Genomic DNA, 25,094 nt, shown 5'->3' with positions numbered 1-25,094 from the left:
GGGAAGAGGAGAGAGAGGGGGGAAGAGGAGAGAGGGAAAGAGGAGGGGGGAAGAGGAGGGGGGAGGGGGGAGGGGGGGGAAGAGGGGAGGGGGGGGAAAGAGGAGAGGGAGGGGGGGGAAAGAGGAGAGGGAGGGGGGGGAAAGAGGAGAGGGAGGGGGGGGGAAAGAGGAGAGGGAGGGAGGGGGGGGAAAGAGGAGAGGGAGGGGGGGAAAGAGGAGAGATGGGGGGGGAGAGGAGAGAGAGGGGGGGGGAAAGAGGAGAGGGAGGGGGGGAAAGAGGAGAGGGAGGGGGGGGAAAGAGGAGAGGGAGGGGGGGGAAAGAGGAGAGGGAGGGGGGGAAAGAGGAGAGGGAGGGGGGGAAAGAGGAGAGGGAGGGGGGGGAAAGAGGAGAGGGAGGGGGGGGGAAGAGGAGAGGGAGGGGGGGAAGAGGAGAGGGAGGGGGGGAAGAGGAGAGGAGGGGGGAAAGAGGAGAGGCAGGGGGGGAAAGAGGAGAGGAGGGGGAGGGGGGGAAGAGGAGAGGGAGGGGGGGAAAGAGGAGAGGGAGGGGGGGAAAGAGGAGAGGGAGGGGGGGAAAGAGGAGAGGGAGGGGGGGAAAGAGGAGAGGGAGGGGGGGAAAGAGGAGAGGGAGGGGGGGAAGAGGAGAGGGAGGGGGGGAAGAGGAGAGGGAGGGGGGAAGAGGAGAGAGAGGGGGGAAGAGGAGAGAGGGAAAGAGGAGGGGGGAAGAGGAGAGAGGGAAAGAGGAGGGGGGAAGAGGAGAGAGGGAAAGAGGAGAGGAGGGGGGAGAGGAGGGGAGGAGAGGAGGGGAGGAGAGATGGGGGGAAGAGGAGAGATGGGGAAGAGGAGAGAGGGGGAGAGGAGAAGAGGAGAGAGGGGGGAGAGGAGAGAGGGGGGAGAGTAGAGAGGGGAAGAGGAGAGAGAGGGGGAAGAGGAGAGAGGGGAAGAGGAGAGAGGGGAAGAGGAGAGGGGGGGAGAGGAGAGGAGAGAGGGGAAGAGGAGAGAGAGGGAAAGAGGAGAGAGAGGGAGAGGAGAGAGGGAAAGAGGAGGGGGAAGAGGAGATAGAGGGGGGAGAGGAGACAGAGGGGGAGAGGAGAGAGGGAAAGAGGAGGTGGAGGGAAGAGGAGCGAGGGGGGAGAGGATAGAGGGAGAAGAGGAGGGGGGGAGGAGAGAAGGAAAGAGGAGAGGAGGGGGGAAGAGGAGGGGAGGGGGGAAGAGGAGGGGAGGGGAGGAGGGGGGAAGAGGAGAGATGGGGGGAAGAGGAGAGATGGGGAAGAGGAGAGGAGGGGGGGAAGAGGAGAGGGGGGAGAAGGGGGAAGAGGATGGGAGGAGAGGAGGGGGGAAGAGGAGAGGAGGGGGGGAAGAGGAGAGGAGGGGGGGAAGAGGAGAGGAGGGGGGGAAGATGAGAGATGGGGAGGAAGAGGAGAGATGGGGAAGAGGAGAGGAGGGGGGAAGAGGAGAGGGGGAGAAGGGGGAAGAGGAGAGAGGGGGGAAGAGGAGGGGGGAGAGGAGGGGGGAAGAGGAGTTGAGGGATGGAAGAGGAGAGGGGGGGAAGAGGAGAGGGGGAGGAGGAGGGGGGGTGGAGGGGGAGGAGGAAAGGAGGTGGGGGAAAGGAAGAGGGGGAAAGAAGGAGGGGGGAGGAGGAAAGGGGGAGGGGGAAAGGAGGAGGGGAAGGGGGAAAGGAGGAGGGAGGATGGGGAAAGGAGGAGGGAGGATGGGGAAAGGAGGAGGGGGAAAGGAGGGATAGGGGGGAAGGGGAAAGGAGGGGGAAGGAGGAGGGGGGTGGGGGCAGGCAGGGGGAAAGGAGAGAAGGGAGGAGGGGGGAAGAAGGGGAGGCGTATATAAAGGTAAAGTAGAGCCCTGAGCTGTATATGGAGGTAGATCTGCACATTTAGCCCCCCCCCCCAAACCTTTGTAAGGTGTGTCCAGAATGGGGGTGCGTGGGGGTCCCCACTCCGGTGTCAGCCTGGGAAGGGTTCTGCGCCTAGGAAACAGCGGGGATAGCAGGACAGACAGGTCATGGGTATCCAGCAGGGGGAGCAGCCCCCGGTGAGGGGGGGAGAAGGCCCCAACAGGGGACAGGCGGGGGGAGCTGGGCGGCCAGGGCAGGAGGGCTGGGGCACAATAACGGGGATTGTCCAGGCTGTGAGGGGGCAGCAGGGGCACAGACTGATCAGCAGACAAATGGAGGAAGAAAGGGGGGAATGTGTGGGCACGGGGGCAGCAAGTGGGGGGGAAAGCTGCTGGGGAAAGGAGTGGCATAGGGGGGCACAGCCAAGACAGGGTCAGAGATCATACAAGCATGGAGATGGGGGAGAGAAGACAGCGGGAAGAAGCACGCGGGGGGCAGGGGGGGGCATGCAGAGTGAGAGGGTGGGGGCAGGCAGGGGGACATGTGGGCACGCAGGGTGAGCGGGTGGGGGCACGTGGGGGGGGGACATAGGGGCACGCAGGGTGAGCGGGTGGGGGCACGTGGGGGGGGACATAGGGGCACGCAGGGTGAGCGGGTGGGGGAAGCAGGCAGGACGTGTGGGGGCACAGAGGGGGAGGGGGAGGGGGGAGCATGCAGGGCAGGTGAGGTCACGCAGGGTGGGGGGAGCAGGCAGGGCAGGTGGGGGCACGCAGGGTGGGGGGAGCAGGCAGGGCAGGTGGGAGCACGCAGGGTAAGCAGGTGGGGGAGCAGGCAGGGCAGGTGTGGGCATGCAGGGGGAGCGGGTGGGGGAGCAAGCAGGGGGTGGGAGCATGCAGGGGGAGCGGGTGGGGGAGCAGGCAGAAGAAGCGGGTGGGGGCACACAGGGTGGGCGAGTGGGGGGAGCAGGAAGGGTGAATGAGTGGGAGTAGCAGGCAGGGTGAGCATTTAGGGGTGAGCGGGTGGGGGCAAGCAGGGAGAGCAGGTGGGGGGAACAGGCAGTTGGAGCGGGTGGGGGCATGCAGGGTAAGTGGGTGGGGGGAGCAGGCAGGGGAAAGCAGGGTGAGCGGGTGGGGAGAGCAGACGGGGGAGCGGGTGGGGTTAGCAGGCAGGGTGAGTGGGCAGAGCGGGCAGGGTGAGTGGGCAGAGCGGGCAGGGTGAGTGGGTAAGGGGAGCAGGCAGAGTGAGCGGGTGGGGGGAGCAGGCAGGATGAGTGAGTGGGGGGAGCAGGCAGGGGGAGTGGTAGGGGGAGCAGGCAGAGTGAGTGGGTGGGGGGAGCGGGTAGGGTGGGTGGAGGCAGGCGGGGGGAGCGTGTGGTAGTGAGCAGGCAGGGTGAGCGGGTGAGGGGAGCAGGCAGGGTGAGCGGGTGGGGGGAGTAGGCAGGGTGAGCAGGTTAGGCACACAGAGTGAGTGGGTGTGGGGAGCAGGCAGGGTGAGCAGGCAGGGTGGGGGCACACAGAGTGAGCGGGTGGGGGGAGCAGGCAGGGTGAGCGGGTGGGGGGAGCAGGCAGGGTGAGCAGGTTAGGCACGCAGGGTGAGTGGGTGTGGGGAGCAGGCAGGGTGAGCGGGCAGGGTGGGGGCACACAGAGTGAGCGGGTGGGGGGAGCAGGCAGGGTAAGCGGGTGGGGGGAGCAGGCATGGTGGGGGCACACACAGTGAGCGGGTGGGAGGAGCAGGCAGGGTGAGTGGGTGGGGGGAGCAGGCAGGGTGAGTGGGTGGGGGGAGCAGGCAGGGTGAGCGGGTGAGGGGGAGCAGGCAGGGTGAGCAGGTTAGGCACGCAGGGTGAGTGGGTGTGGGGAGCAGGCAGGGTGAGCGGGCAGGGTGGGGGCACACAGTGAGTGGGTGGGGGGAGCAGGCATGGTGGGGGCACACAGAGTGAGCGGGTGGGAGGAGCAGGCAGGGTGATTGGGTGGGGGGAGCAGGCAGGGTGGGTGGGAGCACGCAGGGTAAGAGAGAGAGGGAGAGATGTATTAGAGTTAGTTTGAATCAGGATACAATTAACAGACGATGAGGATGAAAACATTACAAACCTTAATGCACCTTACAGGTAAATTACAGGAGCCAAGCTAAAGTAAAAGCGCTCACCCATGGAACATCTTCCTTGCAGCTTGTAAAGTTGTATTGTTATTTTAACCCTTTCACTACATTATTCCTGGGGTTCAAATATAACTACACAGTATGCGAGAGAGAGATGGATGTCCTGACATTCTCCTCTAGAATCTTCTGATACAATGCAGAATCCATGGCTGTGACAATGATGGCAAAGCAGCCCCAAACCATCACACTCCCACCACCATGCTTCACGGTGGGGTTGAGGTTCTTCTGTTCGAATGCAGTGTTTGGTTTTCACCAAACTTAACGTTTCTCATTGAGGCCAAAAAGTTCTACCTTTGCCTCGTCTGTCCAGAGAACATTGTTCCAGAAGTCTTGTAGATGATCTATGTGTTCTTTGGTGAACTTCAGACGGGCAGCAATGTCCTTTTTAGAGAGCAGTGGTTTCCTCCTGGCCATCCTTCCATGAACACCATTCCTGTTCAATCTTTTTATGGTAGTTGAGTCATGAACACTCACATTAGCCGAGGTGAGAGAGGCCGGCAGCTCCTTGGACGTTACCCTGGGGTTCCTTGTGACTTCCTGGATGATTTGACGGTTTGTTCTTGGAGAGATGTTGGTAGGACGACCGCTCCTGGGTAGAGGGACTGAGGTGTTGAACTTTCTCCATTTGTAGACTGTCTGACAGTGGGTTGGTGGAGCCCCAAATCCTTAGAAATGGTTTTATAACCATTTCTAGACTGATGAGCATCAATAACGGCTTTTTTGAGGTTCTCAGAGATTTATTTTGATCGTGGCATCACGTGTTTCACACATCTGTATGGTGAAGACCAAACTCACAAAGTTTCTGGTCTTTATACAGGGTGGGGCCTCCCAAACTCACCCCTGACGATCTACCTAATTATTTAAACACCTGTTTCTAATTATCCCCCTTAATTTTGCTGATAAAACCTGGATTTCACTTACTGTACCTTTGCACATACCCCGACTCTTAATTACTCATTGTTTGTCTAATTCATGATAGTTAAAAAACGAATATAGGTGCGCTCAAAACTAATGGTGCCACTTCTAATTAGGGTAAACAGTTTAAAATGTGGAAATATGTGAAAAAATGCTGCTAGTATGAGTTGATGGTCAAGACACGAATATGAGAGAAGGATAATAAAGAAAATACCAGCGCAAGAATTCACATAATGAATTTTAGTAGAACATATAAAAAAATTACAATAGAACATATGAAAAATGTGTGTGTGTGTGTGTGTCTGTCTGTCTGTCTGTGTCTATATATATATATATATATATATATATATATATATATATATATATAAAGCAACTGTAAATATTACTGTATGTTCATTTGCATGTCTTAGACAGGTCTGCAACCCTGTCTTTCCCCATTGTCACCCAGCTTACAGCGCTTCCACTGCAGCAAGGGATTCTGGGAATATATATATATATATTATATAAAAAGCACATGGACAATGCCACATAGAACATGAACAGTGCTACGTAGAACAGTGCTGCATATATGGGTAACAATGTTGCATTAAAATTGATACAGTGTTGCCTGGTCTCCCATGTAAATCACAAACTGCTCTTTGGAGAAGTTGCCAGGTTGTAAAGCAGAGTGATGACTGTCCACACTCCGAGTGAAGGCAACGCCGATAGGGAAGGCACCCCCACTCTCCGTTCAATGAAGCAAACGGAGCGCGGAGAAAGGTGTTCAGCCTCAGATGGCGCTCCGCCTCCGATCGCCATGCAACCAGAAACCCGTTGGACATAGATCAGATCCGGTGAGGGAATGCACCCGCTCCCGGTCCTCAGCGTTAGGCTCCACGTGACACTGTCTTGGAGGTGGAGAAGGGGCTGAATCACCTGAATTTCACTGCAGCTGTGGCTGTTAAGCATAAATCATGATCGTGCACCCGGTTTCCTGCCGGGGACACTGGCGGAAGGTCCCGCCTCCGGTTTGTGCTCGTGCAACCGCGGCGCGCGCACGTGACGCATGCGCAATGCACACAAGCTTCTCGTCAACAGGTATGACCATCTTCCCATAGCCTACACCTGTCTCCTGCATCTCTACCTATCCCTGCTCCCCCTGAGTACGCACATCCCCGGCACCAACCTACACTCCAGATGTGCCCTGGTGGCTGTGGGTGGCGTTTCTACCCATTCCCACCTTCGCTCCGGGGTCCCGTCTTGTTTGTGGTGAGCACAGCGTGACAATCAGGAAATAATTGAATATGATAGTGTGTGCTATTTAAATCCCAAGGTGTTAAATCCTGAGCGTAGGCAAATACATTGAATTAGAATAGATAGCACCTTAATAGAAACCCTATTGGATATTTAAGAGAAGACTGTTTTTGATTAAAAAAAGATTATCATGGAAAAACTATGGAATTTCAGCAATTTTCATTGAGGTTCACAACATTTTGCTCGCCACTGTACATGGAACCTGTCCATCATTACATACTGTCTATAAAACATTTTATTCACTCTTTTTTTATTGGAAATATATAACCAAGGATACAGAGTTGTAATGAGCACATGACTGAGAAGGGTACAGAAAATTTCCAATAAACATTTTAACATAGAGGGAGGGAGGGGGGGGCAGACAGACAGGCGGTGGAGGGAGAAGTGGGCGGGGGGAGAGGGGGGGCCCTTACAACTTCGACTTAGGTCAGCCCCGGGGGTCGGGACTCCAGCCATGGTTCCCAAGTTTTTTGGAACTGCGGCAGTTTTTTATGGAGCATCGCTGTGAGTCTCTCCATAGTCATAACTGTGTTGATCCTTTTGACGACTGTGCCTCTAGTTGGGGCTTTTATTTGCTTCCAGGCCGCTGTGACCGAGCATCTGGCTGCTGTGAGAATCGAAGAGATCAGTCTGCCCATTGGCGTGGGGATGTTTTCAATAGATTTGCCGAGCACGAAGATCAGAGTGTCTAAGGGGATCTTTAGTCCTGTGGTCTCATGTATTAACTTTTGAATCATGGACCAATATCTCTGGACATGACCACCAAATATGGGCCATGTCTCCCTTTTGACCACATCCCCTCCAGCACAGGTCAGGAGTGCCGGGGAAGATCTGGCTCAGCCTAGTCGGGGTCAGGTACCACTGGAATAGAATTTTGTATATATTCTCTTTGGTGACTGTACAAATAGAGGTTTTCGTTGCCGATTCCCAAACATCCTTCCAGTCGTCTGTGTCAATTGTCAGATTTAAGTCCACGGACCACTTTTGCATGTATTTATGGGTTGGGGGATCCACTGTCAACTCCAACCCCCTGTAGATCTTGGAGATTAGCCCCTTCTGATAGCTGCCCTTGATACAAAGGGATTCGAATTTGGTTAGTGTGTGGAATTTAGCATTTTGGGAAAGCGAAAAGAGGAAGTGCCTAATTTGCAGGTATTTAAATAATTGGAGATCCTGGGTCTGATATTTATCCCGGAGCTCCTGGAAGGTGAAGGGATGCCCCTTCAGCAGATCTGCAACCAGCCTGATGTTCAGCTCTTGAAATTGGCCGAATTGTCTTTGTGAACACCCGGGCGGGAAATTTGGGTTTCCAAAGATGGGGGTAAGTTGAGAGGGGGATGCTAACAGGCCATACTTCCCTTTATTTTTGAGCCATATATCCCACGTACATCTCATTGATCCCAGATCACTATGTAACATTTAAAGTGTTTTCTTTAGTGGTCACACATATGGAGGAGTGAGATATTGTTTTGCAAATCTCTATCCAGTCGTCCATCTCTAGAGACGTTCTGAGCTCCCTCTTCCAGTGAGTCTTGAACCCAGTCAACCTTTACCTCTCTATTAGGGTTTATTATAATTTGGTAGATTGAGAGGAGATTAAGCCTCCACAACCAGCCTCGTTAGAGCACAAACTCTCAAAATATGTGGAGCCCACAGGTGGTGTCTGTGTCAACCTGCTCGGCACCAATTGTGCCAATTGACGATAGCAGAATCTTTCACTCTGGGGGCCCTTTCTTTCCTTGAGTGTGTTAAATGGGATCCGCCTGTCTAAGGAGGTTAGGTCCTGAATTTTGGCGATGCCTTCCCTGTGCCAGGCCTCAAACATTTTCTGATGCAACCCAGGCTGGAATTCAGCATTACCAAATAAGGGTGTCATTGACGAGTTGCCTGTGGTGAAGTTGTACTTAACTGTTTGGGTGTCCCATAATTTTGAGCGAGTGGTCTATAGTTGGGTGCCATATCCATGGGGGCTTTCTAGCAGGCCTATAGTGCCACATTATTGTGTCAAGAATAGACTCTGTAAAAATATTTGCACCAGGATTGAAAACTGGTTGAAGGCCAGACAACAGAGGGTTGTCATAAATGGAACTTTTTCAGGTTGGGCTAAGGTCGTGAGTGGAGTACCTCAGGGATCGGTACTGGGATCCCAGCTTTTTAACTTGTTTATTAATGACCTTGAGATTGGCATCGAGAGCAAAGTCTCCATCTTTGCTGATGACACTAAATTGTGTAAGGTAATAGAATCAGAGCAGGATGTAATTTCTCTCCAGAAGGACTTGGAGAGACTGGAAACCTGGGCAGGTAAATGGCAGATGAGGTTCAATACAGATAAATGTAAGGTTATGCATTTGGGATACAAGAATAAACAGGCAACTTAGAAATAAATAAAATAAATAGAGCTTCCTTGGTGTGGAAGTAGTGACATCTCATGATTAGGTCTCGGGGTGGCTTCAAGGCTGCTTGCTTAGGCCGAAGGGCCCTGTGTGCAGAGTGCAGGATGAGTGAGTCCACCTCCAGGTCCAGTAGAAGCAGTCTAAGTATGCGTTGGATGATTTCCTCAGCTTTCACGGCTGATTCTGGGACCCTCTTATGCAAATGTTGTTCCGCAAGGACAGTTTATCTAGGTCCTCTTCCTGCTGGTCCGCGAGTAGAGTCATGCGGTCATCCAACGATCGGATCTCAGTATCCATTGTGGCCTGTGCGGTAATGACCCAGTCCAGTTTCTCCTCCAGAGCCAATGTCCACTCTTCCAAAGCACCCAGTTACATAGTTGCATAGTTGCATAGTAGATGAGGTTGAAAAAAGACATACGTCTATCAAGTTCAACCTATGCTAAATATAGACGACAAATACCTTATCCTATATCCATACTTACAGTATATTGATCCAGAGGAAGGCAAACAAAAAAACCCCAGTGACACATCATCCAATGATATCTCATAAGGGGACAAATAAATTCCTTCCTGACTCCAATAATTGGCAATCGGATTAATCCCTGGATCAACATTCTTCCCATGTTTACTTATTTGGTATATCCCTGGTACACCTTTCCTTTCTAAAAACATGTCCAACCTTTTTTTGAACATATCTATTGTATCTGCCATCACAGTCTCCATGGGTAATGAATTCCACACTGTAACGGCCCGTACTGTAAAGAACCCTTTCCTTTGTTGCTGGTGAAATCTCCTTTCCTCCAACCTTAAGGGATGCCCCCGAGTCCTTTGTACTACCCTTGAGGTGAATAGTTCATTTGAAAGCTCCTTGTACTGTCCCCGAATATATTTGTATATAGTTATCATATCCCCTCTTAGACACCTCTTTTCTAATGTAAATCAGTCTAATGTAGCTAGCCTCTCCTCGTAAATCAGATTATCCATCCTGTTCAATGTTCAGCTCTCTCAGCCCCGTCTGGAACATGAATTTCAGGCGATCATGCAGGTCTTTGATGTTAATCTTTGTCGGGGGTTGGCTCGGCCGCAGGCTTCAAGTCTGATGCGCCACAAGAGGAGCTGCTCTGTTCCAGCCCATGTGCTTTACCGCCGCTTAAAGAAGTCATCAGTGGCAAGCTGCAGCGTTTTATTTTTTGAAGTAGTCATGCTGCATGGGTGCAGGCATGCCTCGGGTGCTGCAGGGGGTGCAGGCGTGCTGCATGGGTGTGCAGGTATGCTGCAGGTGGGGTGAAGGGGTGCTGCAGGGTTGGTGCAGGCGGGGTGCAGCCACGCTGCAGGGGGTGCAGCCATGCAGCAGGGGGTGCAGGTGTGTTGCAGGGGGTGAAGACATGCTGCAGGGGGTGTGCAGGCGTGCTTCAGGGGTGGTGCAGGCGGGGTGCACACGTGCTGCATGGGTGTGCAGGCATGCTGCGGGGGGTGCAGGCATGCTGTAGATGTGCTGCAGGGGTGGTGCAGGCGTGCTGCAGGCGTGCTGCAGGGGGGGTGCAGGCGTGCTGCAGGGGTCTCTTATGGGTCTCTTTACCCGCTTTTGTTGCTTTTTAGTGCCAAGATGCGGCAATCTTGTACGACTCCGCGCATGCGCCTCCGCCCCCAGATACGTTAAGGTTAAATCATTTATGTGGGGGGGGGAGTGCTGTTTTAAAAAGGTAGAGTATTGCATAACCTAAAAGTAGTGGTACCCTGAGTGTGACAGTAAAAAGTAGTGGTACCCTGGTTGCAGTGTGTGTGTGTGCATTTCATTAACACTCACATACAGTATTTATTCTGTACAAATTACTCTCATCTTATATTTCACTGAAACATTGTGCATATACACTTCTTATTCTGCATTTGCCGTTATACTTTGTGCATATACACTTCTTATTCTGCATTTGCCGTTATACTTTGTGCATATACACTTCTTATTCTGCATTTGCCGTTATACTTTGTGCATATACACTTCTTATTCTGCATTTGCCGTTATACTTTGGATCATACAGAACATTTCATAAAATAATCTTAATATATTAAACTATTACCACAGGTACAGAAGCTGTTACATGGCTGAGTTCTTTCACTTGGCTGTAACTCCCATATATGTTGCTATTGAGAGCTAGGTATCGGATCCCCAAGCTTGTGCCACTGCCCCCTCCCCCTCCCCCGTGGCTCAGTGGTTGGTTGCAGGTGGGCAGTCTCTTACCTCTCTTGTCCCTCCCCCTGTGGCTCAGTGGTTGGTTGCAGGTGGGCAGTCTCTTACCTCTTGTCCCTCCCCCCGTGGCTCAGTGGTTGGTTGCAGGTGGGCAGTCTCTTACCTCTCTTGTCCCTCCCCCCGTGGCTCAGTGGTTGGTTGCAGGTGGGCAGTCTCTTACCTCTCTTGTCCCTCCCCCCGTGGCTCAGTGGTTGGTTGCAGGTGGGCAGTCTCTTACCTCTCTTGTCTCCTCCATCTCCCATTCCACGGATCCCAGCTGTTGATGTGGCTGGCACAAACCTCTTCTCAGGCTGCTCCTGTCCAGCACTCAGAGCCCCCTGGAAAATGGTCTGAAGCTGCCCTACCCTCTGCCTCCTGTCAGGCACATGGCCCCTCTCCTCTGTGGCGGGATACTGAGGCCCCCACTCTCCCATAGCTGGGTGCTGAAGCTCCCTCTCTCCCATAGCTGGGTGCTGAGGCCTCCTCTCTCCCATAGCTGGGTGCTGAGGCTCCCTCTCTCCCATAGCTGGGTGCTGAGGCTCTCTCTCTCCCATAGCTGGGTGCTGAGGCCTCCTCTCTCCCATAGCTGGGTGCTGAGGCCTCCTCTCTCCTATAGCTGGGTGCTGAGGCTCCCTCTCTCCCATAGCTGGGTGCTGTGGCTCCCTCTCTCCCATAGCTGGGTGCTTTGGCTCTCTCTCTCCCATAGTTGGGTGCTGTGGCTCCCTCTCTCCCATAGCTGGGTGCTGTGGCTCTCTCTCTCCCATAGTTGGGTGCGGTGGCTCCCTCTCTCCCATAGCTATGTGCTGAGGCTCCCTCTCTCCCATAGTTGGGTGCTGTGGCTCCCTCTCTCCCATAGCTGGGTGCTGAGGCTCCCTCTCTCCCATAGCTGGGTGCTGTAGCCTCCTCTCTCCTGTAGCTGTGTGCTGAGGCTCCCTCTCTCCCATAGTTGGGTGCTCTGGCTCCCTTTCTCCCATAGCTGGGTGCTGAGGCTCCCTCTCTCCCATAGCTGGGTGCTGTGGTTCCCGCTCTCCTGTAGCTGTGTGCTGTGGCTTCCTCTCTCCTGTAGCTGGGTGTTGTGTCCCTCTCTTTCCTGTGGCTGTGTGCTGTGGCCCCCTCTCTATGGGGGTCTGGCCCTTTCCAGACTGACTTATCTGCTTGATTAGGACATTGCGATATCTCAACTCCCTAAACGTGGTGACCTCTTTGCCTTTAGGCAGAAGTTGGGTCTGTGGACCTGGGGGCCCCTGGCAGAAGGCTGAGGCTGTCAGCTCATTGTCTGGGGGGTGCTCAGAGTCTGGGGAGAACATGATAAGCCAATCGCTCCTGTCCTTCCCTGCCAGAGGTGGCTGCCCTCCGCTCCTCCTCCTTCTCTGGGCGAGCTCATGGAAAGAGGTAATGTTTTTTTTAGGGCTCTGTGTGGACACTTTTCCCGGACGGGACAAGCCTGGTACAAGCTCCTCTTCCATCTCCAAAGACCAGTGGGTATGGGGAGGCTCCCCTAGTCTTGGAGTCACCTCTGCATTTGTACTGTCCCATGCCTTTGCTGTGTCTGTCAACTTCTGCACTACGTGCACTGAACCAGATAACGAGCCAGTGCCCATATTAAAGTTCAGACATTCAAAAGTTGGGGGTGTGAGAGCAGAACGCTGGCTCTCTGGAAGGGCATTGCAGTTGGCATCCAGAGAAGCTCCTAATCCCGAGTCAGGGGACGGGGCAGCTCTGGGATCTGTGTTTGAGTTTAGGTGTTCAGGTTTATCTGGGGTATTAGGCTTTGGGGTAAGGGGGAAAATGTAGTCATGGCTAAGAGGAGGGGAAGCCACTCCCGGCGAGAGCCACATGGACTTCTGCAGTTTCAGGGACATGGGGTCATCGTTAGCAGCATCCAGAGGGATGATGTCCGGCTGCTGGTCAGGGGACTCTGACCCACTATGGGAGAACTCCCTGTAGTACATGGAGACCGGAGAGTCATCCAGAGTGAAGTCCGAGGAGCTGTTACTGTCTGAAGAGGGGGAGGAAGGAGAGAGGGGACTGGGGGGCAGATCACAAGGGGGCATGAGCTCTTCGTAATTGGTAATCTGCTCTGAGCTATCCTGAAAGCTATAATAACAAGTGTCTGACACCTGCCCACTATCACAGCACCGGCACGGCATGGATGGGTCATTGGAGTTGATGTCCACCTGGGCTGTGTTGGAGCCATCCTTCCAGCAGTGGTCACATCCTGTGACCTCCTCCATGCCTGGGTCCCTAGTCACGGGAACCTCCATCAGCTCCGGCCGCAGGGAGAGGTGGACACTCAGGGATACGTGCTGCAGATGTACATTGTTAAGGTTGCTCAGGAGACCTTTCCCTGGGGCCAACATGGTGTCAGCTGTGCAGGGAGATCTTATATGATCTGAACGCCCTGTGTGTGCTCCCTGTAGTGACCCTGCTCTGTGGACAGCACCTGATCACTTGGAATAGTCTGGCAGCCTCTATCATAGACTCCTCTTGACCTTGCTGTCTACATCATGTGTTTAAGGACATCCCTCAATCGTCTCCTCTTTCGACAAGGTCCTGCATGTTTGTTCATGAACGGAGCTTTTCTGGATGTATCTCTTTATTTCTGTGATCTGAATTGGTCTCAATGTGTTTTTCTTGTAATCCTCCTGGGGAAAGACCTGCAGAGACAGGAATAAGAAGCAGGATGTATCAGAGGTCATGTGAGCACAGTGTGTCTTCTCGGACGGTTTTAGACTAGTTGCATGTTTGTGAGGAGGAGAAAGACATTGAGCTCAGGTCATGATCTTCAGTGAAACACACAGGGTGATAAAGATACAAAGTCTCACTAATACAACAATGTAATATTGATACCGGTGTGTCACATTGTGACAGATACATTTATTGTCTAGATTTAGCATAGATGTACCTTGATAGACAAATGTCTTTTTCAACCTCATCTACTATGTAACTATGTGGTGTAATACAGTGTAACAGATACAAAGGGTGATAGTGTGATGTTGTGTTACAGAAGCATGGTTTGTTACAGTGTGACTGTGACGTGGGTTGCTATGGTATCTTTGGGTTGCAAACACACAGATACCCAGCCAGCTCTCAGAAACCCCCCAAAATTACCACAAAATATATATACAGCAGGGCCCCGGGTATACGGCAGGTTCCGTTCCAGAGGCTCGCCGTATAGTGAAAATCGCCGGAAAGCGGATCCGGCAATTTTCAGTGCTGCGCATGCGCAAACCGGCATTTTTGCCCGTTCTGCGCATGTGCGACCTGCGCACGCAACCGGCGGTCTGCGCGCGCAACCGGCGGTCTGCGCATGCGCGATTTTAAATTCAACATGGCGGCCCCATTCTCTGTGCCACCGTATCAGCGGATCGCCAAAAAGCGGAGCGCCGAGAAGCGGGGCCCTGCTGTATGTATATAAGTGTCAAAAAGAGTGCTACTGGGCGTGGCTTATTGTATAAAACAAGAAACAAAGAAGTCCAGAGTAACATCCAATGTGACAAAAATACACAGTGAAATAGCTATATATCTCTTAAAAAAAGGGTCATTTAGTTAACCCTTTGGTCAAAGCGTATAAGCCTGCGATCCACTTCAAGGCATGACCAATTCGCAGGTCCTAACACTAACTGATTAAAATTATTATTTGCCTCTATAATAAGAGGGCAATGGTCCCAGCATTGAACCTGTCACAACCAGCTGCATGAAAAGAAAACCTGCTTACTTGGAAAGTGGGAGGGGCGAGCTTAAACCCTGGGAGGAAGGAGCCACTCATCTGCTCTTTTTCCAGCGAAGTTGCTCCTGTGTCGACGTTCACAAGGAGCCAAAGTCGGGCACTTGCCCAGGCAGGGGAGCCTTTGGTACCCCTGCCTACTGAGGAGATCGCAGTCCCCCTGCATTTGGGACCACGATCCCTGCGATTCTTGGAGACCGACCGGGTAAGCCAGACCCAGTCCGTACTGTGCCCTGACCTCCCTGCCATTGTCCCCTTTTCCTCATCCCCTGACCTATTGACCGAGGGTGAGTAGCCGGAGCTGGATACCCGGTTCAGAGAGGCAGTGCGGTCCGATCCCAGCTTAGAGGGCATGAGACTTCGGGCATCTGAGTCTGCCTCTGATGGTGGGTCGTATCGGTATCTCTGGTACCTTGGGCTCTTGTACAGAGAGCAAGCCCTGGAGCTCCGGATAGGGTATAGATTGGTCGGAGACAGTTTGTGGTACCCAGAGAGTATAGATAGCCCTAGTATACCATAGTAGCCTAGTACAGGTTACAGGTAACCCACTCCATACCGCTAGTGGGACATCAGGGGGGCGCCCGCACCAGAGCCTAGCTATTGCAGCGTTTCTAGTGGCCGGGGGCATCGCGAGCAGATTTTTGTCGCTCCTGTGATGCCTGCCAGCGTAAGTCAGGTGACCGTGTGAGGGTCCCTGAGACCACTACCGGTGATAGGTGAACCTTTCCAGAGGGTAGCAGTAGACATAGTGGGACCCCTTATGGTTCCTATCTGGACGGGGATAATCTACATCCTCACGGTGGTCAATTTTGCAACCCGATACCCTGAGGCTGTGGCACTGTCCTCGATCGGAACTGAGAAAGTGGCAGTAGCTCTGATAGGGATTTTCTCTAGGGTAGGATTCCCCAGCGAGATTGTAACCGAACAGGGGAGTCAAATCATGTCTGAATTGCTTCACTGTCTCTAGAAGTCGTGTGGGGTGACAACCCTCCGCAAGACCCCTTACCACCCCCCAAACAAACGGACTGTGTGAGCGGTTCAATGGTACCCTGAAGCAGATGCTGCGAACCTATATAGAGGCTGAAGGGAAAGACATCTGCAGCACCTGCTGTTTGCCTACCGTGAGGTACCGCAAGAATCTACTGGGTTTTCACCGTTCAAGCTTCTATACGTCGCAGGGTCCGTGGATCGCTTGACCTGTTCCATGAGGGATGGGAAGGGGAGACTACTACTACTGATGCTTCTGTGCTACAGTATGTAGTAACTCTCAGAGACTGGTTAGAAAGGCTCATGGGGTTAGCACAGGCTAACCTGAGGGATGCTCAGACCAAGCAGAACACTTGGTATGATCAGAATTCCCGGAATAGAGAGTTCATCCCTGGGCAGCAAGTGCTTGTTCTGAAGCCCACTCGGCAGAACAAACTCATGGCTGCCTGGCCTGGCCCGTATACAGTTCTCCGGCGGATGAAAGAGTGCAACTTAGTTGTACAATTAGATCAGGAGACAGGGAGACATAGAACCTATCACATAAACATATTGAAGGAGTACTTCCAGAGTGCGGCATCGGTGCTGGCTATCTGTAGCCCACTGTTGGAGGACCCGGTGACCCCAGCTCTGCCCGACCTCCTAGGGGAAGCTAGGCAAGGGGGCACAGTAAAGCAGGTAGGGATAGGTCCCTAGCTCGAGGCACCCCAGGGGGTGCAGGCAAGAGCTTTGTTGGGCAGTACCAGGACCTGTTCACGGATAAGTCGGGCAGGACCCATATCACTGATCACCCAGTCCACACCGGGGATCAGAGACGTCTGCATAAGAATGCCTATCGGGTATCTGCGCAGGTGAAGCGTAGTATAGAGGAGGAGGTAGAAGAGATGCTGGCCCTAGGGGTAATTGTATTTGGGGGGGAGGGTTGTATGTCTTTGGGGGGTGGGGGTTGTATGTATTTTTGGTGTTGGGCAGGATTGTATGTATTTAGGGGGTCTGTATGTATTTGGGGGGTGGGAGAGGGTTTGTATGTATTTGGTGGGTGGCGGGGGGTTGTATGTATTTGGGGGGTTTGTATGTATTTGGGGAGTTGTATGTATTTTGGGGTGGGAGGGGGTTGTATGTATTTGGGGGGTTGTATGTATTTGGTAGGTAGGGGTTTGTATGTATTTGGGGGTTTGTATGTATTTGGGGGGGTGGGAGGGAGTTTGTATTTGGTGGGTGGGGGGGTTGTATGTATTTTGGGGGTGGGAGAGGGTTGTATGTATTTGGGGGGTTGTATGTATTTGGTGGGTGGGGGGTTTGTATGTATTTGGGGGGTGGGGTTGTATGTATTTTGGGTTTTTGTATGTATTTGGGGGGTGGGAGGGTTGTATGTATTTGGGAGTTTTGTATGTATTTGGTAGGTGGGGGGGTTGTATGTATTTGGGGGGAGGTGGGGGGGTTGTATGTATTTGGGAGTTTTGTATGTATTTGGGGGGTGGGAGGGTTGTATGTATTTGGGAGTTTTGTATGTATTTGGTAGGTGGGGGGGTTGTATGTATTTGGGGGGAGGTGGGGGGGTTGTATGTATTTTGGGGGAGGTGGGGGGGTTGTACGTATTTGGGGGGTTGTATGTATTGAGGGGGTGGGGGGTTGTATGTATTTGGTGGGTTGTATGTATTTGGGGGGTGGGTGGTTTGTATGTATTTGGGGGGTGGGTGGTTTGTATGTATTTGGGGGGTGGTGGGGTTGTATGTATTTGGGGGGGTGAGGGTTTGTATGTATGTGGGGGATCTACACTACACACAGTAAAGCACCTTAATGTCTGAAAGAAATTATATAACTTGTTATAATGTATGTCCTCAACTCACCCGGAAGTACAATCACGTAACATTTAACAACCACCATGATGGAGACCCACTTTGATCTTTTCATCCAATTATTTGTCAATAGAATTAGAAGAACATGTATGTCCAATAATTTAGAGTTTATTGGGAGTTCGATGGTTTCATTTAGCATACTCCAGGTTGAATCTGACCAAGATATTAACATGTTCGATATGCCTACCCACTTTAGGATTTAAATTAGATTAATCAAATGTGTAGATATTCTCCAAAGTGGAGTAGGCCTTTATTTTGTTTATTTTTAGTGTTTTTGCCGTGTTAAAGGAACAGGCGCAATAAAGCCTCATATTAGTTTCACCTTAAAACAGTCTCCATTGTGTATGTCTGCACACATCTCTTACAAGGCCATATCCCTAAGACCTGGAAAACTGCCAGAGTTGTCCCAATCTTTAAAAGTGGGGACAAAAACAATGTCTCAAACTACAGGCCAATCTCTCTTCTCCCAATTCTATCCAAAGTCATGGAAAAATGTGTTAACTCCCAATTAAGCGATTTCTATACCAAGACAAATTTCCCTCACCAATTCCAATCTGGGTTTCGTCCCAAACACTCCCCCGTAACTACCCTGCTAAAAGTTTGCAATGAAATCCAGTGTGGAATGGAACGGGGACAACTCACTGGTGCAGTATTCCTAGATTTTGCAAAGGCTTTTGATACTGTTGATCATGTTATCCTGCTTAACAAACTTCAGTGCTCTGGAATAGGGAAGCATGCTTTAAACTGGTTTCAGTCCTACCTATCAGGTAGATCCCAACATGTCTATCTCAGGCTCTAACTTTAACCCCTTGGATATCACCTGTGGTGTCCCGCAAGGCTCTGTTCTGGGGCCCCTACTCTTCTCAGGGTTCATTAATGATCTTCCTACAGCTTGTCAGGAAGCCTCAATACACATGTATGCAGATGACACAATCCTATATGCACACAGCCATAGCCTCTCTGACCTTCAACACATACTTCAGTCTGACTTTTTGAGACTTGAAAACTGGATTTCCCAAAACAAACTGTTTTTAAACACTGACAAGACTGTAACAATGGTATTTGGGACCAAGACTACATTTCTAAAGCTTCCAGTGACTGAGCTCCTGATTAGAACCAACGCTAACACTACCCTAACTCATGTTACTAGTTTTAACTACTTGGGCATAGTAAGGCAGAGGCCTGCATGGGCCGTAGCCCACGTAAGGGCAGTTGTGCCTGCGAGCTGGCTCTCCCCCCGCCCTCACCACGAGGGTTGCAGGATTCACTCACGCGCCAAAGGGGGAGGGGGTACTCGGGGGGGCTAGTTAAACCCTGCGCTTGCAGGAGCTGCTCATTGATTTTGTTTTTCTCTCCCTGCACGTTCCGGTGATTCCCCGATCCCCAGCAGAAGCATGGAGCAGCCCAGCGGATCCCAGCACAGCACTGCTACCCAGCCTTCTGCAGCGGACCGCCGGGCAACCCCAAGGAAGCAGTGGCCGGAGCAGCAGCCCTCTCCCAGCCGCAGGCACAGGGGAGCAGACCGGCAGGCTAGCTCCGCCCCCCAGTCTGAGCATCGTGCCGGCACACTGCAGCCGACATCTCTGGCTGTGCAGAGCAGGGAGGCTGTGATCCAGCCCACGGAGACCACCAGGGAGATGCCGGCTGCGCTCCCACCCTGTACAGCTACCAGGGAAGGACAGTCTGCTCTGCTGTCCCCATGCCTTCCCATGCTGCCCCCACCTTCCCATGCTGCCCCCACCTTCCCACACTCCTCTGATGCCTTCCCATGCTGCCCCCACCTTCCCAGACTCCTCTGATGCCTTCCCACACTCCCCTGATGCCTTCCCATGCACCCATCCCACCTACTGCTGCAGTGGAGTTACACCTCCCCTGCCCTACACCCCTGCACTTTATGCCCCTTACGCACCCGCCTATGCGCCTTAGGCCCACGCGTCCCCAACACCCTCCCCATACGCACTCGCACTACACCCCTGCGCCATACGTGCCTCATGCACCCGCCCCTGCGCCTTGGGCAGCCCAACTGCCATAGGGCATGGGGGGTGCCCCAGTCACCCCCAGTGTCCCGGGCGCCCCCCTGGCAGATACGCCGGTACCAGGGGCGCCGGGAAGCGCCACAGATCCAGGGAGCAGCAGCATGAGGCGGGCGGCGAGCAAAAAGATCCAGGACCGGTCATCCAGGTGCCCAAGCCGCAGGATCAGGTGAGCATGATACTGCTGTGTTGGTAAATGATGATGATGATGATGATGATGATGATGATGATGATGATGATGATGATGATGATGATGATGTGGGGGCGAATATGACAGGGTCGGACTGTGAGTCCCAAGGGTCAGACAGTGACGATAGTGAGGGCGCAAGGGTGAGCACCAAGTTAGACGCAAGCAGCGGCGCAGATAGCGACCAGACCCCAGGGGTAAAGCGCATAAGGAAGCAGGTAGAAGTGTGGAGCAAGGCTGCGCAGCGGCGTAGGACAGATAAGGCAAAACGCAAAGCGCGCAAGGACAAGGGGGTCATTTCCACCCGCAGCGGGGAGGATTCGTTCGCGGTCGAGACTAGCTCCCTGTACACACACCTGCCCAGGGGAACCCAGAGAGATACAGGTAACAGGAAGTATGCGGATATGTTTAGGCTGTCTGTAAAGGGGCGAGCAGAGAGGAAGCGCGCGCGGGAGGCGGGCGAGAAAGGGCAGGTGGTGAGGAGTAATGCGAACTGGATTCTGGGTTTCACTGTGTTCGGGGACTGTTTCCTTTCAAAGCATCCCAAGCAATTGCATAATGTGATGACATACCCGAGTGTGAAACAGACCATACATGGTAAATATGGGGGGTCAGCGTGGCGAGATTATGACAAGCAGTTCAGGCAGGAAGATCCACGTTTTAGTTTGGGGAAGATGGACATGGAATTGTGGATGAAGCTAGTGGGGCAGGGGGGTGATGCGCCCTTTCCCGAGGGGCCAGGGGGGCGGCCCGAGGGGTATTCAAAAGGACAGAGGCAAGAAAGGGGAATGTTGGGTGTTTAACGACGGGCACTGCACGCGGGGGGCGGATTGCAAGTTTAGGCATGTGTGCAGCCAGTGTGGGGGTAACCACCCTGGCAAGAAGTGTTTCAAAGCTCCGGGCAACCCCAACCAGGGGGGAGGGTATGCCCCTAATATATATATTACTTTCTGGGCAAGCTACCCGCCTATCTGAACAACTCCTCACCCCTAACACACGCAGCACTTATCATCTGAGATCTGACTCCAAAACACTGTTCATGGTCCCAAGGTTCAGCAAAGTATCCGGCCGCTCCTCCTTATCTTACCGTGCACCCCAAAACTGGAACAACCTACTGGAGACTCACACATCCACCACCAGTTTAAGTTCTTTCAAAACTAAGGCTTTGGTCCCGCTGCGGCCGGCGGCGCGCACAGCGCGGACCATCAGCTCCTTACCTCCGGTCTGGATGTCCCCGCTGGCTCCTTCCGGCGTGGCTGACTGCGTTCTGTGACGCGTCAGCCAGCCGGAGCTACAAGGTGCTTGTGGTTTCGGCAAGTGCCGCGTCACGTGACATGCAAGGGAACCAATCACGGATTGGATCCCAGCAGCCAATCCGATTTCCCCCCCCCCTGCTCTGATCCCTACCCCCTCCCCCCCATTCCGATTCCCGATCGCGGTGCAGCGAATTGCACGTGCCGCCGGCAAGCAAGGCGGCCATGCGGGCACGTGCAGCGGGGTCTTAGCCTAAAGCTGTCTCACATTTTAATCTGGTCTGTAACTGTTACATACGCCTATAATATATATATATATTATCTCTAACTGTGCATGCAATGTCTTGTATATAATGTATAACCTGCTCACTTATGTAACTATGTATTTGTAACCATGTATTGGTCATCATAACTCTGTGCCCAGGAAATACCTGAAAACGAGAGGTAACTCAATGTGTTCCTTCCTGGTAAAACATTTCATAAATAAATAAAATCCCCCATACACTGCATCCCGCATACACACTGCATCCCGCATACACACTGCATCCCCCATACACACTGCATCCCCCATACACACTGCATCCCCCATACACACTGCATCCCCCATACACACTGCATCCCCCATACACACTGCATCCCCCATACACACTGCATCCCCCATACACACTGCATCCCGCATACACACTGCATCCCGCATACACGACGCTCGTATACACACTGCATCCCCCATACAGGGCACTCGCATACACACTGTATCCCCCATACACACTGCATCCCCCATACACACTGCATCCCCCATACACACTGCATCCCCCATACACGAAGCTCGCATACACACTGCATCCCGCATACACACTGCATCCCCCATACACACTGCATCCCCCATACACAACGCTCATATACACACTGCATCCCCCATACACACTGCATCCCCCATACACACTGCATCCCCCATACACGACGCTCGTATACACACTGCATCCCCCATACACACTGCATACCCCATACACACTGCATCCCGCATACACGACGCATCCCCCATACAGGGCACTCGCATACACACTGCATCCCCCATACAGGGCACTCGCATACACACTGCATCCCCCATACACACTGAATCCCCCATACACAACGCTCATATACACACTGCATCCCCCATACACACTGCATCCCCCATACACACTGCATCCCCCATACACGACGCTCGTATACACACTGCATCCCCCATACACACTGCATCCCGCATACACGACGCATCCCCCATACAGGGCACTCGCATACACACTGCATCCCCCATACACACTGCATCCCTCATACACACTGCATCCCCCATACACACTGCATCCCCCATACACGAAGCTCGCATACACACTGCATCCCCCATACACACTGCATCCCCCATACACGACGCTCGTATACACACTGCATCCCCCATACACACTGCATCCCCCATACACGACGCTCGTATACACACTGCATCCCCCATACACACTGCATCCCCCATACACACTGCATCCCCCATACACACTGCATCCCCCATACACACTGCATCCCTCATACACACTGCATCCCGCATACACGACGCTCGTATACACACTGCATCCCCCATACAGGGCACTCGCATACAAACTGCATCCCCCATACACACTGCATCCCCCATACACGGAGCTCGCATACACACCGCATCCCCCATACACACTGCATCCCCCATACACGACGCTCGTATACACACTTCATCCCCCATACACACTGCATCCCCCATACATGACGCTCGTATACACACTGCATCCCCCATACACACTGCATCCCCCATACACACTGCATCCTGCATACACACTGCATCCCGCATACATGACGCTCGTATACACACTGCATCCCCCATACAGGGCACTCACATACACACTGCATCCCCCATACACACTGCATCCCGCATACACACTGCATCCCGCATACACACTGCATCCCCCATACACGACGCTCGTATACACACTGCATCCCCCATACAGGGCACTCGCATACACATTGCATCCCCCATACACACTGCATCCCCCATACACTGTGCTCCCCATACAGAGTGCTCACATACACACTGCATCCCCCATACACTGTGCTCCCCATACACGGCGCTCGCATACACACTGCATCCCCCATACACGACGCTCGCATACACACTTCATCCCCCATACACACTGCATCCCCCATACACTGTGCTCCCCATACAGGGTGCTCACATACACACTGCATCCCCCATACACAGTGCTCGCATACACACTACATCCCCCAAACACTGCATTCGCATACACACTGCATCCCCCATACACTGCATTCGCATACACACTACATCCCCCATACACTGCATTCGCATACACACTACATCCCCCATACACGGTGCTCGCATACACACCACATCCCCCATACACTGCATTCACATACACACTGCATCCCCGACACACTGCACTCGGATACACACTGCATCCCCCATACACGGCGCTTGCATACACACTGCATCTCCCATACACACTGCATCCCCCATACACGGCGCTCGCATACACACTGCATCCCCCATACACACTGCATCCCCCTATTTGCCCCCCCCCCCTCACAGCTCTGATGTTTCTCCCTTACACATTAACCCTCCTCTGCTGCAATTCCCAGGGAGGTTTATAATCCTCTCATTGCACCAGCCCCACAATACCCTCTTAATACCCTTTTATATGGTCCTGTAATACACAGGGGCTGTTTAAATCCTCTAAAGCCCTCAGTGCAGTGAAGGGGTTAATTACTCCCCAAGAAGCCGCCGCCCAGTGCGGGGAGCAGAGGTTCATGATGGAGGGTCCCCCATAGGCTAGCAGTCAGGCATCTGAAAGTGCCCCCCTCCCAGCATTGTGTCCCCCCTCACTGTCTCCCCCCCAGCATTGTGTCCCCTCTCACTGTCTCCCCTCCAGCATTGTGTCCCCTCTCACTGTCTCCCCCCCAGCATTGTGTCCCCTCTCACTGTCTCCCCCCAGCATCGTGTTCCCCCTCACTGTCTCCCCCCCAGCATCGTGTTCCCCCTCACTGTCTCCCCCCCAGCATCGTGTTCCCCCTCACTGTCTCCCCCCCAGCATCGTGTCCCCCCTCACTGTCTCCCTTCCCAGCATCGTGTCCCCCCTCACTGTCTCCCTTCCCAGCATCGTGTCCCCCCTCACTGTCTCCCTTCCCAGCATCGTGTCCCCCCTCACTGTCTCCCTTCCCAGCATCGTGTCCCCCCTCACTGTCTCCCTTCCCAGCATCGTGTCCCCCTCACTGTCTCCCTTCCCAGCATTGTGTCCCCCCTCACAGCATTGTGTCCCTCTTCACTGTCTCCCCTCCCAGCATCGTGTCCCCCTCACTGTCTCCCCCCCTCCAGCATGGTGTCCCCCCCCCCAGCATCGTGTCCCCCCTTCCCCTCCCGCACAATAGATCGGGCGGAGAGAGGTTACCTGCCGCTGGGTGGATGCGCTGCAGCCCGAGATGTGAAAGCGGAGTCTGATCATCCGGTGGTGGTGGGGGGGACGGGGACCAGGGGAGGGGCCGAGGGAGGGCCAGGGGATGGAGGAAGGGAGAGGGGACCAGGGGGATGAAGGAAGGGACACGAAGGAAGGAGAAGGGACCAGTGGGAGGGAGAGAACCAGGGGATGGAGGAAGGGAGGGGGCCTGGGGGGGACCAGTTGGAGGGGGGGGGGAGGGGCCGAAGGGAGCGGGGACCAGGGGTGGAGCCCTATGATCAGCATCAACAACCTATCAATGCCAGGGGGATGGGGGGGCACTACCTATAATACACTGCCGGAGGGGGCGCGCTGCCTGTAATACACTGCGGGGGGGGGGGGGGGCACTGCCTATAATACACTGCAGGGGGTGGGGGCACTGCCTATAATACACTGCTGGAGCGGGGGCACTACCTAAAATACACTGCCGGGAGGGGCGGTCACTGCCTATAATACACTGCTGGAGCGGGGGCACTACCTATAATACACTGCCGGGAGGGGGGGGGGTCACTGCCTATAATACACTGCTGGGGGGGGGGGCGTAATATGGCCGATTACAGCTGGCAACTAATGTAGTGAGCTGCAGTGATACCCTAACCCTGTCACTTAGATCGTAAGCTCTTCTGAGAAGGGCCATTTCTCATGTTTACTTGTGGTGACCCTGCTCTTGTACAATACTTCCCTGTATATTACATACTGTATATTACATACAGTATGCGA

General features: G+C 53.4%; 1 protein-coding gene across 4 annotated transcripts in view; it reads right to left on the bottom strand.

Moving 5' to 3' along the window:
• The window catches only part of RUSC1 (RUN and SH3 domain containing 1), a 45,305-nt gene extending 20,762 nt beyond the window's left edge, over window positions 1-24,543 (bottom strand). For 2 of the 4 annotated variants that reach the window (XM_075608137.1, XM_075608138.1), the window contains exons 1-3: window positions 24,330-24,543; window positions 11,064-13,482; window positions 1,905-2,234 (exon numbers count right to left, since the gene is read on the bottom strand). In XM_075608137.1, coding sequence (XP_075464252.1) covers window positions 1,905-2,234; window positions 11,064-13,185 — 2,452 coding nt within the window. In that variant the 5' untranslated portion in view covers window positions 13,186-13,482; window positions 24,330-24,543. The remainder of the gene's footprint in view (window positions 1-1,904; window positions 2,235-11,063; window positions 13,483-24,329) is intronic. The other 2 variants (XM_075608139.1, XM_075608140.1) reach the window with 1 other exon arrangement.
• Window positions 24,544-25,094: the final 551 nt, after the last annotated feature.

The sequence above is a fragment of the Ascaphus truei genome, chromosome 7, assembly GCF_040206685.1.
Source record: "Ascaphus truei isolate aAscTru1 chromosome 7, aAscTru1.hap1, whole genome shotgun sequence".
Lineage (NCBI taxonomy): Eukaryota > Metazoa > Chordata > Amphibia > Anura > Ascaphidae > Ascaphus > Ascaphus truei.
The sequence above is the reverse complement of the archived record's forward strand: the minus strand, read 5'-3'. Positions and strand labels throughout refer to the sequence as shown.